The sequence below is a fragment of the Coptis chinensis genome, chromosome 3 (assembly GCF_015680905.1).
Source record: "Coptis chinensis isolate HL-2020 chromosome 3, ASM1568090v1, whole genome shotgun sequence".
Classification (NCBI taxonomy): Eukaryota; Viridiplantae; Streptophyta; class Magnoliopsida; order Ranunculales; family Ranunculaceae; genus Coptis; species Coptis chinensis.
In genome coordinates, this window is record NC_141458.1 from 103791849 (window position 1) to 103811769 (window position 19921).

At 34.4% G+C, this 19921-nt stretch overlaps 1 protein-coding gene and 1 long non-coding RNA gene across 21 annotated transcripts; both read right to left on the reverse strand.

Moving 5' to 3' along the window:
- Positions 1-896: 896 nt before the first annotated feature.
- On the reverse strand, positions 897-11864 carry LOC147512391 (uncharacterized). 14 transcript variants are annotated; one of them, XR_015214906.1, is made up of 10 exons: positions 11652-11849; positions 8348-8436; positions 6672-6766; positions 5935-6031; positions 5416-5471; positions 4643-5063; positions 4265-4544; positions 3086-3153; positions 2100-2179; positions 897-1272 (listed from the first exon to the last, which is right to left on the reverse strand). It is a non-coding gene; the product is annotated as an uncharacterized LOC147512391 (long non-coding RNA). The 14 variants fall into 14 exon arrangements; XR_015214907.1 differs by having other exon boundaries at positions 4643-4722; positions 8584-11849; XR_015214914.1 differs by having other exon boundaries at positions 4643-4746; positions 8584-11849.
- Positions 11865-14871: 3007 nt separating this feature from the next.
- LOC147512392 (alpha-1,2-mannosyltransferase ALG9-like) lies at positions 14872-18049 on the reverse strand. Of its 7 annotated transcripts, none has more exons than XR_015214917.1 (7): positions 17593-18049; positions 17311-17425; positions 17091-17229; positions 16795-16991; positions 16659-16702; positions 16440-16511; positions 14872-15255 (listed from the first exon to the last, which is right to left on the reverse strand). XR_015214917.1 is itself a non-coding variant. In XM_086595363.1 (6 exons), the coding sequence occupies exons 2-6, from the start codon at positions 17314-17316 to the stop codon at positions 16505-16507; spliced, it is 393 nt and encodes a 130-aa protein (XP_086451489.1). In that variant the 5' UTR covers positions 17317-17425; positions 17593-18049; the 3' UTR covers positions 14872-16504. The 7 variants fall into 7 exon arrangements, 3 of the variants coding, with proteins under 3 accessions (XP_086451489.1, XP_086451491.1, XP_086451490.1); XR_015214920.1 differs by having other exon boundaries at positions 16659-16707; XR_015214919.1 differs by lacking the exon at positions 16659-16702 and having other exon boundaries at positions 16440-16486; positions 16746-16991.
- Positions 18050-19921: the final 1872 nt, after the last annotated feature.

Here is a 19921-nt window from a genome sequence, read left to right on the forward strand (position 1 = left end):
AACGAACAACGTATCTTCAAAAAAAAATGTACGAACAACGTGAAAACCCCAAAATATTCTAATTATGTATGTATTTTACAAAAGTCTAATCTTTGGGCCATAATAATGTCCTTGGTCGGAATATTATTTATTAAGAATTTTTTGTTAACTTACATACTGAATGTTAAGTTGTGATGGAAGAAAAATCAACGAATTAGAACGATAAAATTCGTATTAACTGATCAATGACTGAAACCATGCCATCCACAGCAACCAACACGCAAATGCGAGCAAGCTGCTCACTATCTGACATGTACTCCTGAACCTCAGGGTTTCACTGGGATGTTGTGAGCCTTCGTGAGTCTCTTGTTCCCAACCAATACCGTTTTCTCACCAACCATGCCGCCCACCCCAAACACTGGGTACACCTCAAAAGTCTTTAACTACATTTACGTGGACATGTACTCCTGAACCTCAGGGTTTCACTGGGATGTTGTGAGCCTTCATGAGTCTCTTGTTCCCAACCAATACCGTTTTCTCACCAACCATGCCGCCCACCCCAAACACTGGGTACACCTCAAAGTCTTTAACTACATTTACGTGCCTATACTGCTGATGCAGCTTCTTAGCGTGTGCCACTATAACTTTTGCGACAGGATGCTTCCGTTTGCTTTGAAAATTAAAGAAAAATAAAAACAAATAAATGGTAATCCAAAACAACTATTCCCCTTTCCCTTAGAAAGCAAGTAATGATAAGAGTAGCTAGAAACAGAGACTATCTCTGCATTAGCAGCCATGTCCCAAAATTCTTGAATAGCCATGTCTGAAAACAGCATCGTACTAACTACCAAAGACTTCTCTACTATGAAAAGTTCCAGTCTTCTCAAACACAACACATTTCACCTGGAGCCAGAGTGTTGAAATCCAATGAATCATCTTTCTATGCATTTAGTCAATAGAATGTGTTTAGAATCAAAGACAAAATTGAAGATATAAAAAGTTACATATAACAGTTTTGAATGTTTATTAACAGATATTAGATACAGTTTCTTGCTTTGTGTGCTTTTTCAAGAGCATTTCTACCCTTGATGAGAACGCCTTGGGAAGCACCTATTCATGTGGAAATCATGACAGCTGTTGGGGTAGCTGAACCCAGTGCACATGGGTAGGCAACTACCAGTACTGAAATACCAAACTGCAGTGGCAGTTCAAATCCATCAATAGCTTTAGAGTAAACACCGCCTTCCCAAAAATGAGCCAGTCCAACCATGTCATGAGTGCTGCCACAACAACCTGCGAAAAATGGAGGCAACTACAAACATTGAACCAAATTTACATATGAAAATAGTACACAAATGAACTAATTACTGCTAATTTCATTTTTTTTTTATTGGCAATGCAAGCCTGTTTTAAATGAGATCAGTTTAGCATATGAGTTGCTAATTTGTAATTCATAATTCATATTGATTAAAATGAAAGTTGACCACCAATAATGCAAAGCAAATTGATTACTCAAATACAGCAATAACTTATGGACAAACTACATAACTATCTTTCAAACTTGTACTGGAGTTTGTCATACCCTGGGAGTGCTATGCAGTCTGGAATTTTACGATTCAATCAACCCATCAATCATAAACTTAACTACAATGAAATGATGCCATAATGATATCCTATTATCATGGTGCCTTAACAACATCTACCAGTCGCCAGACCCACCACAGAGATTGAGACATTCCACACAGTGTATAAAGAGACTGTTTACTGTCATAGTGAAGGTCTCTACATTCTGAAGGTCAAAAGCAGAACTGAACCAAGAGCATATCAAGAAAAATTTCATGCTAAACACGACCAAGTGACATGGGGATATCCTGAAGGTTACATGTGTTTCAAATAGTCAACAACTCAGCATCACTTCATGTCTAAGTGCAAAAGAGATAGACCAGAGGTTACAACATAAATATTGTTTAAACCTGATAATTAACAACCAGTGTCTCCAAACCAGTATTACAATATAAGCACTTGGCAAAAAAAATTTAAACAGCCCAACACATACAATGTCCTTAGAATTGTGACATAGCCCCGGGACAAATACAATGTCTTCAAATGTTTTTACTAACCTCAAGGTACCCTAGTGAAATAGCCCCGGGACATACAATGTCCTTAGAATCGTGAGTTCTTCCCCTGCTTTTTGACATTGCTTGGTCATGATTAAAAAAGACAACTGTTAGTATTTGCAATGATAGCTTTTTAAATTTGATGAAAAATAAAGCATATAGGATCATACCAAAATTAAAAGACAATTTGCAATTGCCGCGATAATGACTTTTAGGTGGCTTCTTATCGGGCGCGATTGGCTTAAGGACTTGTTCCATGTATAATGTTGAGTAAATTCTATATAGAGATACTGGTTCGTGATCCGCGTCAATACAATTAATTGGGAGAAACTGAGTTAATATGGGGCAGGAATGTTTTTCATCAGCTAGAAGTTCTAGAAGCTCTTGATGTTCAGCGAAGAGCAAATGGTGCATATTCTCAACCTAGATTTGTAGAGCAGATACACCGGGGTACAATCTATTAAGAGGGAAATTCAAGATTCTTGTAGATAGAGCCACTATGTAGGTTGAAACTTGAAGATTTCAGCCTGATTATGTCATTCATAAGAGTTGGCTTCTAAATAAACATGATTAAATCTCTTGTACACATTAGAAATATTTTACTCATTTCAGTGTAGCAAACACCTCTAGGTTGGTGTCAGAGTCATACTTTATCAACAGCAGGGGTTATATGGGACAACCCATATATATAATTGTATATTGTGACCAGAAACTTCATTGTGTAGATAAACAACTCATCCGGCATCATGGGTTGGGTATATAGCATATGTATGAGTCATGTGTAGATTAGCCGGTGCAAACCCTTTTGGAAACCTTACATATATTCAACTGGACAAACCAGTTGAGACAGAGTTGGTTAGAGATTATCAAGTTGCAAATATAAACTATAATCCCTTATAAAAATACGTTGGCAAACATAAATCCTAATGTAATTGGTAAGAATTCAGAGTACTAATTAATGAATCAAGAAGCAAGTATGTTTCACCTACCTTAGTGCAAAACAGCATCGCTGGTTCAATTAATATATAGTTGAATTTATTGTCCTATTGCTACCACCCTGCAATGTTGGGAATTGACAAAATATAAAATAGATTTCATAAACATTTCAACTACACAATTTAGCTTCAATGGTAATTAGGATAAACACCCAAGAACGAAACTCCTTATGAGACTGATTTGGGGGGTGTGCATACAACAGATGCTGTTCAATATGTAAATTTGAATCTTCAAGGTTACTGGGAATATCGATATTGAAATGAGGCTGACTTAAAAAATGAGAAAAAAGTATTGGGATTAACGAATAAAATTGAAACAGAAATATCCATCGTGTATCGTACTATATTGTTCATTAACTAATAATTTTAGGATTATAAAGAACAAATACCTTTTCTTAATTCATGGAGCAATTTAAGAAGTGACTTCGGATGCAATGTTGTCCCTTTCTTGCTCAGTTGTGTTATTGAAAACTACATAATGCTGTCGATGCTTAATAATGAATTGTTCCAAAGCTTTAATGCTTTAAAGTTACCAATATACAATAAAAATTAGACATATGAGCAACAAATAAACCAATCGAATCCAATTAAATGGAAGTCGATATATATTGTATGTATCGGATTGAGTGCAGATTAAGTGAAGGGTAACTTGTGTGGAGGCTTGTACATGGTTAAGGATGCCAATATGGATGGCGTTTTGGATTGTCGAGACAAAACCGATTAAGATATATAAACAATCATGACAGCAATCAAATGTTTTTTGCCGAGAAACTTAATAGTTGAAGCACTAAAAAGAAAACAAAACAATTTCTTTATACCTTAACTTTATGTAATAAAAAAATTACATTCTCAGGTTCTTGAATCCAAATCAAGCACTCAATCCCTAAATACTACAAACATGATGGTAATGAAAATATAGCTAATCTCAAACAGCAAGTCCTTCAAACAAACAAACAAACAAACAAATATATTCGTTGCGAAGAATAGAGGCGAGAACTAAGGAGTTTGCTTATTTGGGGTTTTCCATATCATAAACGAAGATAGTGGTTTTCCTTGTATGCAATAATCCATCAAAATACATCTTTTCTTTTATTAAACAAAATGCCTAAATAAGTAAATATTAAACAAATAAGTGGGAAAAAAATGACAAACAAAGAGGGATAGAGTGAATACCTCTTTTCGAAGCGTACTATCTGTTCTACATCTTCAATAGCTTCAACTGTAGTAGGTGAAGCAGAGAGTGTTACTTCTCTTCTATTGGGCCTTTGATTGGTATTTAGAAACGATGAGAAATGTAAGTTTGGGTTGAATGGTTTGAAAGTGATGACTTTGTTGGTAGATAGATGATGAGATGGGGGTGAAAAGTGCATTAGTAGGAACAGGTTGAACTGTACTAATCCTTCAATCAACATTTTCAGGACCCATCTCCTCCATATAGTGCAAAATAAATCAACTGCATACCAACAATGAAATCAGATATTTGTTCATTTCAATTTCCAAGTTCAACAAAGCTTTTTCACATCAAACCCAATATGAAAATTTGAAACATACCTGATTCACAAAGAAGACAGTATGCGTTCAGCTGCCATTAGTATCACCAGTTGTGCTTCGCTTTCGATTCTTCAATATGGCTTCGATAATATAGGACAATATGGCTTAAGATATTCTTTGAACTGACAATGTTAGAATTTGATGAAGAGAGAGGGTTATTTTAATACACTTTTTTTCTTGTGAATTTAATGAATTAATGTCTTTTTGCTTCTTTGGGTTTTTTTGTTTGAATCTGTTGAGAAGAAAAACCAGACGGAATTTTTGGATCTGGAAGAAAAACCTGCAGCTGTTGTTCGTTTCTCTGTTTTTGATAGGGTGAAGAAAGCGGTGGAAGTTGCGGACGCTGGCTTGGAGTTGAGAAAGCAGGAGTTGCATTGCGATTGGAGGAAAACCCGGACGGACGCCGGATAGGCTTAGGAGGCTAAAAAGGACAGATGGTGAATCGGGTTAGGATAAAAGCGCGGTGTACGGCTAGCTCGCCCACGCCTCTATGTGATGGCGGCTAAAACTAAGCTTGGCAGCTCGGGTGCGCCTCTTTAAAGGTGTTTAGATGTTGATCAACTTTAAGAAATTATTGTTGTCCTAACAGGATATAATGAGCTATGTTCTAATATAGTTAAAGTCAATACTATGCCATCAAGTACAATTATCACATACTCAGCCTATGTATGAAGCTCGTATTGTTAACTGATTAGAAAAAATAGTCATGGAGACTATGAAGTTAAGATTGAAGCAAGACAGATAACACAACAAAATTTTAAGTAACAAATTACCATGTGTATGCCGAAATGGACCAGGTAATGCGTCTAACTCCAACCAATAAAATTTTCTGAAAAATATTTATATGATTTGGAGTTAAGGTCAGAAGGAGTTAATTTTGTGCTAAGCTAATAGGCAGGTTACCCATTGAAGCTAAATACAAAATAACATATTTCTAACTGCAATGCCAATCCAAATTGATAAATATTATCATTATATAACTTAAATTAATAAATTGATCAAGGTATAGCCTTGTGAATAGTTAATGAAACAAATAAAAAAAAATAACAAAATTAGAGGGGGAACGATTATAAGAAATAGGGTTAACCTAAGTAAGTTTGACAAATAATACGTTGTAGCTATATTAAACTATATACAAAATAGATAATATTAGGTTATACAGAATTAAAACACGAATAGTTTTTCCAATCTTATGTCAACCTTAACGATGTAACAATAATTTAATTTTAATATGTAACAAAAATTAATTGCACAAATAATTTAAGATATATTAACATTTAAAAAAAAAATACCTATGGAATACCAGCAAAGCGTGATCAGTCCTTGGTACTTTGTTAGAAAAATCCAAATAATAGTGGACAACCAATTGTAGCCTTCATGTGGAACCACCTAAAAGAGTTAAATATGAGTAGATTAGTCAGATACAATCCTATTGTGAAGACTTCAACTATAAAACTAATATATTGTAGATGAAGTAGACATTCAAGTCAATAGAACCCCATTATTTATAAAAGGCGTAATTCATCGCATGAACTTTCATTAAGCTGCTATTAGTGATCTTAATAAATCAAAATGGGCCAAAATGCAGGGGCCAAAGATCATATGCCAGCATGTCTGTAATGATGATAAAATAAAGTTAAATGATGAGTAACTAATTGTGAGTACTATAGACAACAAAAAATACAATGTTGATAAAATTCGCAAGTTATATAAAAGCGCCAGAGACATTATCAAACATTGACAGCATGTTTAGACCTGCTAACAAACAGTTTAAGTAATAAAGCAACAATTATTGTATGACTGCCTATCCAGTGTATTCAATATACATGCATGTAAGCCGTGTAATACGGAGGATGTTGAAATGTGTATGGGGTTAGATACAATGAAAAACAAATGAATAACGATAGAAGCTGCTTGTACGGGAGAACAAATCATAACGCCTAACAGTGTTTAAAGTGATACGATAACATAATAGCATAGAAATATAACATCATATTTAAAGAAAAATACGAAGATAGTTGGGGACTACCTACAAACAGGAAATTATTGATGAAAGTTGTATCAAGAAATTTGAGCTGGAGTAGTGAGACAAAATCCTCTACTATCATCCCTTTCCTTTTACACCTACAAAAACCATAAAAAACAAATCGACATCAGTCTGAGGAACACATCTAAACACCTTGATACACGTTCCACTTAGCTAGTATAGCTAGTATAAGAAGACTGTAAGTTGTCAATAAGTTTTCTTTGTGGAACTCTTTTGCTACCTTCTGTTACACTGACAATCTTGAGTCTTGTACTTAAAAACAGGTAAGCGAAAGAATAATGTTTCTAATAAAGGTAGACAAAACTGCGAAAGCAATAGCTATCTACTACTAACAGCAGAGTGAAATTGACTATGAAATAATGAACCAGTTATGGATGATGTAGAGAAGGAGCTAAATACATCAACATAGGCGCACGTGGACATTCCAAACGTTTGCCACAAACCATATTGACTGGTGACTGTTGGTGTACAATGTCTGTGTTAATTCCTAAGCATTCAAAACTTGAGTGAAAAATATTACTGGCCACAATGGTCATGTCAAGCTTAATCTGCTAGCATTGACCTCATGATTTTCAGTTTCTAGGGAAATCCTCTTGAGTGTAACAAATAAATAACAGATATTGGTAGTACACCCTGGAAGATATCATTGTTTGTTAGAGTTTAATATGTTCATTTATCAAACATAAACATTCCTTAAATATTTTCATACGAAGTAACGATATTGAATAGACTATATCAGTTGGAAACTTATATTGGCGATAATAATACCATTTAACACAGAGGATGGGCAATTATTAATGAAACGAAACGATTTAAGAAGGTTAAAAGTAGGTTAACAAAGGTTAAGACCTCTTTATAGTTTATAGACACGTTGTAGCTAACCATTTAGTTGGAGCAAAAAAATATAATTGGAAAAACGAAAAACAATAAATTTCATAGCTTGACATACATTGTTGGGTTGAATAATTATGATTATATATCATCACATGAAATAGACAACTCGTTACATGATATAGACAACTCGGGCAACAGTTGTATTCATAGACATAAATTCAATTTAAAAGTTATAACTACTTAAAGCCTCAATCGCACAACCGTCAAGAGTAGTCGGGAACCCAAACTTTAGTAGAGTTGAAAGTTATGAAATCCCACAATGGCTTGAATATTATGAAAAAAATATATACATAGCAAACCAAATTACTAATAATGATAATTATAAACTAATGGAGGAAGAAAACATATACTTGAGAAATTATGTATAAAGTCCAAATAAGTTGATTTGTTTATAATACATTTTGACGAAAGTGAATTTATTTAATTTAATTATTATAAATAGTTTAGTATATAGTTATAGATGTCAAGTAGGTTGCTTTAGGGGGTCACGAACGAAAAGTACAAATAGGAATTGCTTGATGGAACTCGTATGGAGAGAATTATGCTAAAGCAGTTAGACGAAATTGTCTACTATCATCCTATTCCTTGTACACCTAAAAAATAATAATAATAATAAAGCAACGTCAATCTGAGCAACACATCTGAAGACCTTCATAAACATTTAACAATCATTTCATAGCATATTTTGATAGTAAATTAAATTATAAGTCCTGGACAATTGGATAATCAGAAAATAAAAGACTGAAGTTGTTGTAAAGTCTAACCTTATTGCTTCTTATTCTTGAAGGAAATCCAAGAAAAAGTCAAAAAGCAAGCAAGGTCGGCAACTTAGCTAATATAGTGAGATATAGAACTGAAAGAAAAACAACATGTGATCAATCTATTAGCAATGTAGAAATTAGGTAATCGGAAGACTTCAAATTAGTGTTAATAAATGACGAAATGAATATGTTTCATACATATATATCTAAGCAGTATAGAAAGAAAATGCTTGAAGTACCTATGGAATGTTGAAATAATAGTTGTATCTTGTCTTTTCAAGCGAGTTAACGGGGACATCGTAGCCTCAAGCGTTAAAACTTTAAGGTGAAAAGGGTATGATGCCAACTATAACCCTACAAACGTCACATTGTAATAGGTATATATTGGGAAGGGGCTGCTACACACTTAAAAAAAATGAAGACTGCTAACAAACAACATGACGGGTAGTTTACTCTAATGTAAGTTCAAGGGATTGGAAATTAGTAAAAAAAGTGTAGCCAGAACTAACCATATTACTAATCATCATAACTATAAACTAATGGAGAGAGATAACGTATAATTGAGCATTGATGCACAGGGTCCAACGGAGTTAATTTGTTTATAAAACTCTTTGACAGAAGCGAATTTATTGAATTTTATTATTATATATAATTATAGTTGTGAAGTAGGGGGATTCGTGTGTCACCAACGAATACCGTTTGTAAATAACTACGTAGACATTAACTTGAGCTAGGTGAATAAAAATACTATTGAAATACTAAATAAGTCCCCTAACACCTATTATTTCTAAACTGAAAACTGGAAGTCAAAGTTAAGGCTAGAGTGTCCTAAAGTCCCAGAGATCAAGTGAGTTAATGGGGACATCTTACCCTTAAGCATTAAGCCTTTAAGACAAAAAGGGTATGAAAGCAACCATAACCCACAAACTTCATATTGTAACAGGTATATACTGGGAAGGGGCTGCTACACAATTTTAAAAATAAAGACTTCCAACAAACAACACGACTGGTAGTTTACTATACCTAAGTTCAAGTCGGCAGGAAGAGAGTGACATTTAACATGCAAGTCAATATAAAAATACGGGCTAGTCCTTTTTATTTTTTTATAGCCTACCTAAGCCTTATGATGTTTTCATAATCAAGCATTGCATCCCCTGATCGACTTGTAAATACAGAACAACAACCTTTATCTAAGATTATTGCATTAGAAATTCTTCGACGACAATAGAACGTAGATGTGCCTGAAGATAAGTGGCTCCTAAGGTGGGTACTATGCAAATGGAAACTGAAATTAAATCTCCTTATGATCAAATTATTTAAGAGTAACGAATTCTACTTCAGTAACTTTCGTTTGTGAAGAGTAACTTCTACAAATTTCCTGAGAATGCTACAGTGCGTAAGTATTTTAATAATATTCTATATAAACTCGCTTTCAGAAAATTTTCGATGGTGGACGTTGAGAAGGATGGGTCGGAGTTGAGAAGCTAGGACAACGTAGAAGAACAGAGGGTCAATCAATACAGATATTAACTGTAATTTATCGCCCCTTGTTAAGATGAAGGTTATTCCCAACCAGAATTAATAATGCGGAGTATGCAATATGGAAAAATATAAGGGTGGGTCAAAATTGTCAGCTCTTAGGGTCTATCGACATTGCTAGTAACAGTATGGTAAACTTGCACAGTTGCACGCCTAAGGATTTAACTGAATTTTGCTTTTCTTGATTAATACAAATATTTGGTGACCTTGAAGAAAAAGAAATCAACTTGAAGCTAACATGTTAGATTCAACCATCTTGTGAGAACATATAGATTCAAGGGATCAAGGTCTCCGTTGTGTTCATCTCTATCTAAGAGAAACAGAAAGGGATTGGGAAGCTAAAATATGACCAATCCATTGAACATTTCAGCCATGAACATCCATTAGAGCTCCCCAACATCCAGCAGCCTTCTCCAAACTTATATTCTTGTACACTTTGGAATTGCCAGATTTCTTCAATAAAATAATCCGGACAGATCAAAGGGAGGATAATCTCTCAGCGACACTTGATACCCATATACTTCGATGTTCCCAATGTGTCCGTGATCCATGGACAATTTTAATATGGCTATTTCAGTAATACTTCTTGGACACTTATACCACATATGGTATGACACTGGCGTTACTTTAATACTTATCAACATTTTTGTTGTTTGTTTGGGACAATTGGCACTATACCATATTGCGACAAAGGTGACTACAGAAGTTTCCTATATAGCAAGGTGTGACATGTACATAATCTAATTCAATTAAAATGAATAAAAGCTTGGCAGAGAAGGAGACGTTTCAAATATCAAAATACATAGGAAACTTCATAAGATATGTTTTCCCCTTTTTTTAAACACTTGCAAGGCTGACAATTATATCCTCCATATCCAATGCTCTCAAATACACCAACATATTAACCAAAATGCAGATCCCAACCACGCCCTCATCCTCCCAAGCTACCAGCCCACTTGCAAGCTTTATTACCCACCCATTGACTCCAACAAAGCTTACTACCTTACCTCGAAGCGACCCTCCTACCTAGAAAGAGTACTAACTATATGTGATGCATGTTGGGAACATGGCAAGGGCTTCTACTACGACTGCAGCTCCTGTGACCTTGTCCTCGATATCCCTATCGTTTCCATGACCCCCTCCGTCAAACACCAAAGTCACTCTCATCCTCTTAAACTCATATATAACCCTCCCTATCAAACCAAAGGCTTATCTTGTGAGATAGGCTAAAAAACTGGGATGAAAGTAGTGGCTTTATTGGGGCAACGATGTGCATTTGATGCATCTAGAGTGTGTAACATTTAAGCCTAGAGTGTAAAAATTCAGCAGCAGGTTAGGGTTCGACAGGCAGAGGGCACCATCTCCAAACTACAATTAATTTCCAGGTTCACATCAACCTCAGATATAACGTTTTGGAAATGGACAGCGGGGGAATGTGTCGCAAAAACGAAACGACTACATCAATAATCAGAGGGTGGCTTCCTCATCAACAACATTATTGAGAGTGGAACCCAACAGGTTGGGCAGAACTTGGATTGGAGTATGGTGGGTTTTAACAGGTCAGTGGACTTGTAGATGGAGTCTTCTCTTCTACACGAGATTGATCCAATCCATGAAGTTAGCTAACAAAATTAAAAACATTGGTTTGATCCAATTTTCGAACCCAACTCAATTAAAAAACGAATTAAGGGGAAAAAAATGACATTTGCAATTGACAAACATGGAAGAATCAATGAAATAATAAAAAGTAAATAAAGAGGCATCTTACCTCTTACTCTTATTAGTAGTAAATAAAGAGTGTTTTCTTCTGCTGCTGCTTCTCAGCGATTGGAAAAAGGAGGAATTGGTCCGATGGGTTAGCGATTGAAAAAGGAGAAATTGGGTACGATTGAAAAACGGAGAAATTGGTACGATTGGAAGAAGAAGTTAAGCAAATGGTTGGGGGTTTAGTCGATAAGAAGAGAAAAAGCATTACTGATTGAAATGATTTGATTGGATAAGAACCAATTTGCTTTCTGAGTAATGATTTCTTTTCTTTTGACTTGTGATGATGATGATGATTGTTGACTCTTAAAGGTGTTTAGATTAGGTGAACAGGCGGCTTAAGTTGAGGAGATGGCTAGGAGAGGTAGGTGTTGAGTGCTGTTTGGAGGGAAAACCCGGACGGACGCCGCATAGAATTAGGCAGCTAAAAAGGACAGATGGCGAATGGGCTAAGGAGAAAAGCGAGTTGCACGGCTAGCTCGCCCACGCTTCTATGTTCTGGCGGCTGAAGTTAAAACGGCTAAGTCGGGCACGCTCTCTTAAAGGTGTTTAGATTATTGTTTTAAATCTTTTTGCCGAAATATCCCAAATTAATTTGGGTACATTATTGGATGTCAGTTATTGGGTATGGCAAAAATTTAAGATAGTTATAGGGTACGGGAGTGTTTCTATGGATATGTCTAAGATCACTCTAAAAAAACTCATTTAAAATATATATCTACATTTTATTCTTTCTTTAGCTATTCACCAATCTTTCAAACAAACTAAAACTTCTAATAAACTTAGAAGTAACTATCACTTATACTTGGACATAATTTTTTTCATATGTTCTAAAAATCGATGGACTCAAAACAAAATATAGACATATAACACATATTAGATCACATGCAATTGCTAAAAAAATTGAAAGTCCCAACATAAATTTTTCCATAATCCAATACATTAAATAACTCATCATTCTAAACATGAATGAGATCATTATCCAAATATTTATCTAACTCATTCTTTTTCATGGAATTAATAGTAGGCAATTGAAATCGGATTTGGAGTTCGGGTTCGGGTTCGAGTTCAGTTTCCGGCTTATTAAATATTTTAACGGGTTTAGAGCTAAATTATCGGATAGGTCTCAGGTCGGTTCGGGTTTAGAGTGTAACCAAACTCTACCTTATGTATTTTGGTTTCGGTTCGGGTTCAGATTTTGTAGTCAGGGTTGGTGCGGGGTGTTTTTTTTTTGGTGTCGGGCAAGATGCACATCCCTACGTGGGGCCTTAAGGCTTTTGGAAAAGACAGGTTTGTCTCACTCAGAAAATGAGCAAAGAAAGTTTAGAAAACGTGGTCCTTACATTAGAAAACAGTTGTGGTGAATTAGTGGACAGAAACATTTCAAAAAAAGTTCTATAAACGATCTCCATCTGAGCTTCAGTCTATCATAACTGCTACTAAGGTCCCTGCTTTTGGTTCGAACTAAAATGGGAAATGTGATGCTAATCACTGTGATTGTTTCTTCCTTGTTGCTAGTCTGGTGTGCTGCGAAGGTGTTTCATTCACTTAGGTGGAAACCCAAAAGCGTAGAGAAGCATTTGAAGCAACTAGTTTTCGGACCCGTCCTATGAACGGGTGCCGTTATATATTATATATTATTTTAGAAAATATTTGCAACTATACAGAATTATGAGATATAAATATTATATTGATCTTGCAATGTGAAAACCCCACTCACCATAAAAAAAAATCCCTTCAACTTTTTTTTGTTTTTTTAATAATAGGCATTTGATTGAAGTTTTTTTGAGAATGCCAAATTAGATGAAGATCATATTGCACCTAGTTGAATAGCTAGGCATTCCCAATCATACGAATATAATTTTAAATGGTAATCAACCGAATCAATGTTCAAAGTTCCACTTATGTGGTCGGGAGCGTTAAATTGCCCCTTGTAACCTATTAAGCTCCAAAATATGTATATTCTTTATTCTTTGTTAAGAATATCAATTCCCCTTATATTGTGTGGGAATTACTACAAAATTATGGTCGTTGCAATGGAAACAATCTTTTCTAACATCATACTAACCCATGAAGTACTTTTGTTTATGTTTAGGACCCTCAACCTCAGATTCAATTATTTAAAATTTTAAACTCTTCCATCTCATAATGGTATTCTTAACACCTGCCTAAGAGCATCTTTAATGGTAAGATTTGAAAAACACTAAATTTTTTTACCAAACAACTTCAGCCCAGACATCAAAAATTTGACACCAAACTACGCTGTTTTGGATATACCGCACCAAAATAGCTAAAAATGCAAATTTAATTAACTTATTGTTATGGTGTATATATCAAGCATTTAGTCTCACATGGGCTTACTAATATTCTTCTTTATTAAGCATGCATGTTATCTGAAATTCATTTCTAATTCTAGCAGCAGACATATAGACGTATACTTGGCTTCATGATTCCAAATGTATGTCCTTTTGGCCATGGGTTAACCTGGATTACGCATGTATTGAACTATAATTGCTTAAAATATAGTATTCATAATCAGTCTAAACTTTTACAACATAATTATCATAATTGCTTAAACTTTTACTACAGAAAGTCATACACGTAATTATCATTCCATTTTTAATAGAGTAGTATAATTGGTTATGGCAATAAGTTTATCTTTCTAGTTATGTTTGATTAATATAAATGCATGTGTATAGAACGAAGAGTAAGTTGATTTTATGTATTTTTTTTTATTGTTTTATAGGTATTCTTGTAATATTTTTCTCAATGGAAGAGTAAGTTGATTTTTTTTATTTTTTAGTAATGTATTTGTCTCAATTTTTTTGTTTTGTAGGGATTGTGCTTGTAAATTTATGATGTTTTTTAATTGTCCAAAAGATATCCGGCCGGCAAAAATAAGTATGTTTTGATAACGGATAAAGGATTTATGTGTTTGATTAAAACGTGGTCTCGATATATAAATAGTGAAACTCAAAAGTTGGTTCTAAGTATGAGAAGCCAATTGAATGAGTATGTATTTTTTTTTTTAATCTAATTTTATAATTTGAATAATTTTAGTTATAATGTTACTAATTTTTTTTTTCTTAAAGTGATTGTGTTGGCTTTCATGCTATAATGTTGTTTTCCAAAAAAGTTCGAGTGGAGAACATACAAAATTATTATGATAAGAATTTTGATTGAATCAGTTTTCTGTAGTGTGTGAATTTTTTGGTTGAAACAAAGGGTTTACAAATAGGGGCCTCATTTTTGGTTAAGAAAATATATAGGAAACATTCCGATTTCTGCTGACGTGTGTAGTATAAACCATGACCACTGACCAACAGTCAAAAACAATCATTCCACATGATTTCCGACATCAGTGCATATAATTAGTTTCAAGTAATGAAAAATAGCATTTTAAATAATTCGGGTCATAGATAAATGCATTTTAAGATTTTAATTCAATGCAACAAAATACAGATATATAAACCGTGAGAGTCAAATATAGTCATAGGGAAAGTACCTTCTAACACTGCAAGGTAAAGATTCCATTTACTTAGATTGTCTTTCAATATAGCCCATTGATGAAACCAAATACCAAACGCTAAAAACTATCCCTGCGTGGCCTAAAAAAAATTTGAGCATAAAATTCACAAAAGCTGTAAATATAGTCATTACTCACATTTTTACAAATCCATCATGAGATGACGTAAGGTCATGCTCTCCTGAGAGCATTCTCACACATTAAGTAAAACTAAAAGAGATGCAAAAAAAATTGTATTATAAGGCAAACCCACGGTTTATTCAAAGCATTTGAATTCAGTATCCCATTCTTAAAAGTGTGGTGACCATCCATATTGATTGTTGGAAGGTTTCAAACCTTTACAATAACTTGCATAGTAAATAACCACACCGTTTAGTGCCATTCTTGGTAGCAAGACTTTGATCAAAGTAGGATATTATGAGACAGAGCATTACAGACTCTACTTGTTCCAAATTTTAATTCAAGTGATTACAACAATATCAAATAAATATAACATAATTAATTGAAAGACAAAAAAAAAAATGATCCTCTTGGTGACATACGCACCAAACTTCTCTTCAAACCTTCAGTATCGATCTGCTATTTCTTGATGAAGATGGGTTTTACTTAATTTTCTTGATTGATCAAAAAATATTTGTAGAAGTATTTCTAATTGCATTTGGTAAAATTGGTGAAATTCTAAGTTAAAAGGATTCATGCAAATTTTTCCGTGTCCTATTGGCCATAAAGAAACGCCACTTCTAGAATCGATGAGTGTTCACTGTTATTAACACTATTGGTATACATACATACTAATCAACTTGAACTTTATCAACAAATCCAGTGTATGTAGTTCAACGTTTACATCCTCGCACCTTTTGAAAGCATACTTCAAAATGGGTATCAAAGAAGACAAAATTTGAAATAAGTAGCAGGTAGACATCAAAGTAAATTGAATGAATAATTCGAACTTTAACTTGAAGAATATGAAGCCTTAGATGAAAACAAAAAAAAATCAATAGAAGAGAAAGATTGTTCATTCATTTGTACACAGAGTGTGAATTAGATGGACTGAACTCTTTATTTTAGTGACAGGATGATATTGCTCTCTATTAAGATGTAATTATTGTATAATGTGTATTCCAACTTTAACATAAAAAAAATGTTAGAAGTACCAAGCAGAGTACGTAGTTAATTATTTAAGGAATAGCAAATTGCACGATATTGTGACTATTAGAATGACACAACAGTCTAGACATACCAAATTATGCAATACAACTCACTTACCCTTCTATGATGGAAACCCTAAACAGCATAATGCAAGCAAGTCCTTCCTTTGATCAAATCACATGTCAAAATCTAAAAAATTCAAAGATACCCCAAGATCAAAATCTAGATTATAATTCACAATACAATAGCAAAATAACAGATTTGCTTCAAAAGAGTTTATAACAAACATAATTCAAAAAATAAGGAAACCAATAATAGAATAATAGAATAATTTACCTTATTGAATAAATCCAAATGATTAGAACCTTAAAATTTGCTCCCTAAGCTGTGAATAAAGTTTAATAAGGATAGATGATATGTTACCTTGAGCACAATACTATAAGAAATTGAATTGGTTGAGATAAGCGTTTACATATTGCTCATCAGAAGCTATGTTCTTATTGTTAAAATAAGGTGGTGCTGCAACAGACCCACCCAAGGTAGCATTGAAAGGCAAAGGAAGGAGCCCCCTGAACCCATCATCTAGCCATCGAACTTCACCCACATACTCCGGAACGAAAAAAGCTGATGGAAAGCGATGCCACACACTTCCAACACATACCATGGAAGCTGCAAAACATATATTTGGTCGGAAACAGTTAATATTGGTACTTCCAAATTTTATCTGGTAGCAAAAGCTTTAACTTTCATAGCTAACAGGGTACTAACCAACTCCAACATCTTCATGGTGCTCTAAATGCTTGTAAGCCTCCAAAGGTGCAGAGTAATCATGGATCAATGAGAAAGTCCGGCAATGGGAGGCAGCTAGTATGAGACCAAGAACAACATGTCTGACGACCTTAGCAGCCTGTTTCCACAAAGAGTGAAACAATAAGCAACTATATATTGGGTTCAAAAGAAATATCTTAAAAATCTAGGAAAACCTCACCGTCATAGTCAGGGATGTCAAATTTGGAGCATACTTATCCCGAGAGAAATCAGGAAAAGACTCAATGACAGCTGCAGCAGCCACACAAATGAGCAGGTATATGGGATAGAGAAACCTGCAATATGAATGAATGCAAAAATAGTAAACTATAAATCATTTTTGTTTCTCACATCTTGCCTATCAAATGTCACAGGCACGGTTCAAGGATCACTTAAACATTGCAGTCATCGGATGCAGGCTGCACCACTATTCTCACTTTGATATACGATTGAAAACCCTTACCTGTTAATTAACAAATGGCTGGCTGTCTGAAAGCTACCCGAGCTTTTACTTTTGAGACACTATATAAATCCCCTCTTCATCGAGTCAGGCTGAAAAGGCCTCGTTCTTCCTTCCTGGAAAAAGGAGTGTACTATCCTATTCTCCCGTTTCGGATGCCTCAGCTGCTTTGTATGATTCATATGAAGCAATCGGATAGATCCAGATTCCTCTGCTTCTACGGGGATTCAGATGTGGATTCTGAAGAGATAAGTCTGCATCACTGAAGGTTAGTTTTGCTCAGTGTTAGATCTTCTGAAAACCATCTTTCTATAGGAGCCTTGACAGCTTCTGTCGCCTTGGCTCTTGAAGAAGCTGCTGATTCAGTTGGTGACTCTTTTATAGTAACACTATTGAATGATTTACAGTAAAAGGTCCTGTGCCATGAAGAGGGTAAGGGAGATTGTATATTCAGGTTGTACCAAGACGTCCTATGCCACAAATCATCCTTGAACTCAATTTTCCAAATTGAGCGCCAACTTCCATTGTTGTGCAGTGCACAAAAGGGTTAGAATCGAAATAATATTTTATGCAAAATACTTTTTCAATAATCAACACTCGCTTTGTTGGTGATCCAATTGGACTCAGAAACTTAGACAAATCATTAACGTTGATATTTGTTCGAAAATCTCACTTGGATAATGGGTTTGGTAATCTTTGGCCTTGTGGTGTTTGTACTTCCGGTATGGAAAGCCAGTATTGGCATTAGCTCCGTGTCTGGTTTCATACATCTCCCATTCACTCACTCAAGTGTGAAAAATCAAGTTTACTGCCTTAATTGGTTCGGCAACCTCGTCTTCTTCCTCGACTGCCCAATCGAATTTTTTTTATTAGCGGAGGATGTAACTCAGAAAAACCATAACTGTTTTTCATACCTGACGAAGGGATTGCTAGAGCATGTTGGATTTTTTTTTCCTTTGAATAATAGGGGTGGGTAATTGGAGTTGGCTCAGTGAATTGAAGAGTGAAGAGGGTAGGGTTCATTTTTAAGGATTGGCAGAGATATTTCGGACAAAGCCAAACATAAGGGTTCGGAGAAGACGAAGGGCTTTAGTATGCTGATTTATAGTAATTAGTTTCCTCAATTGAGGGGAGAGAGAGTTGTATTTTTCATATTAAAATCCTATTTTTCTGTTCATTTGGATTTCATCCGGAAAATGAGCCGAAACAAAGATTCGGTGGGTTTTGCTGACTTTTTAATGTGTTCACCAGTTTTTTCTCCGTTTTTTTTTCTTAATCCATCCTGATTTATAGTGAGTAAACAGGGTACTTAAAATTTGCGTACGTGGACACCCTCATAGGCCACGAAAAGGGACTGCTATTATATATACTAGTTTTCGAACCCGTCCTACGAACGGGTTTTGAAAAATATTTACAACTATACATAGCTATGAGATATAAATATTATATCAATCTTGCAACGTGAAAACCCCACCTATAAAAATAAAGAACCCTTTCGACTTTTTTTTTTTGTTTTTTAATGATAGGCGTTTGATCAAAGTTTTTTTGAGAATGCCAAATGAGGCGAAAATCATATTGCACCTAGTTGAATAGCTAGGCATTCCCAATCATACGAATAAATATGTGGTAAACATTATTTTAAATGCAAAACTATATTTGTGTAGACATTTCAACTACATATAATACAACTATATTTCGAGGTTAGTTCAATACATTTGCATTCAGTTTCTGATTTCCCGTTAATTATTTTTTGAGATTAGTTAAATGTTGTTGTATCCAGTTTCCGATTTTTCGTTAATTGTTTCGATACATTTGCCTCCAGTTTCCAATTTTTCATTAATTATTCATTGGGGTTAGTTCGATGTATTTGCATTCAATTTCTGATTTCCTGTTAATTATTTTTGAGGTTAGTTCAATGCATTTTCATCCAGTTCATGATTTCCCGTTAATTGTTTTTTGAAGTTAGTTCGATGTTCCCATTAATTGTTCTTTAAAGATAGTTCAATACATTTTACATTCGGTTTTCGATTTTATATTAATTATTATTTTGAGATTAGTTAACGCAATGCAGATCCAATTTCCAATTTTCTAGTTAATTATTTTTGAGGTCATCCCGAAAAATATTATCTTTGAAATTTGACCATGTATTGACAATTTGAGTTGTCAAAAGTTTGATTTCTTCCTTAGTATAATATAAACTCTTTTGATTAAATACACTTTCAAGTATCTGAAGGTGCATCTCGCTTTCTTGTAGACATAGCTACCTAGTAAAAAGAACTCAAAATCATGTTGTTATGAAAGAGAAAATGTCGTTCATCATTATTTGTGAAGT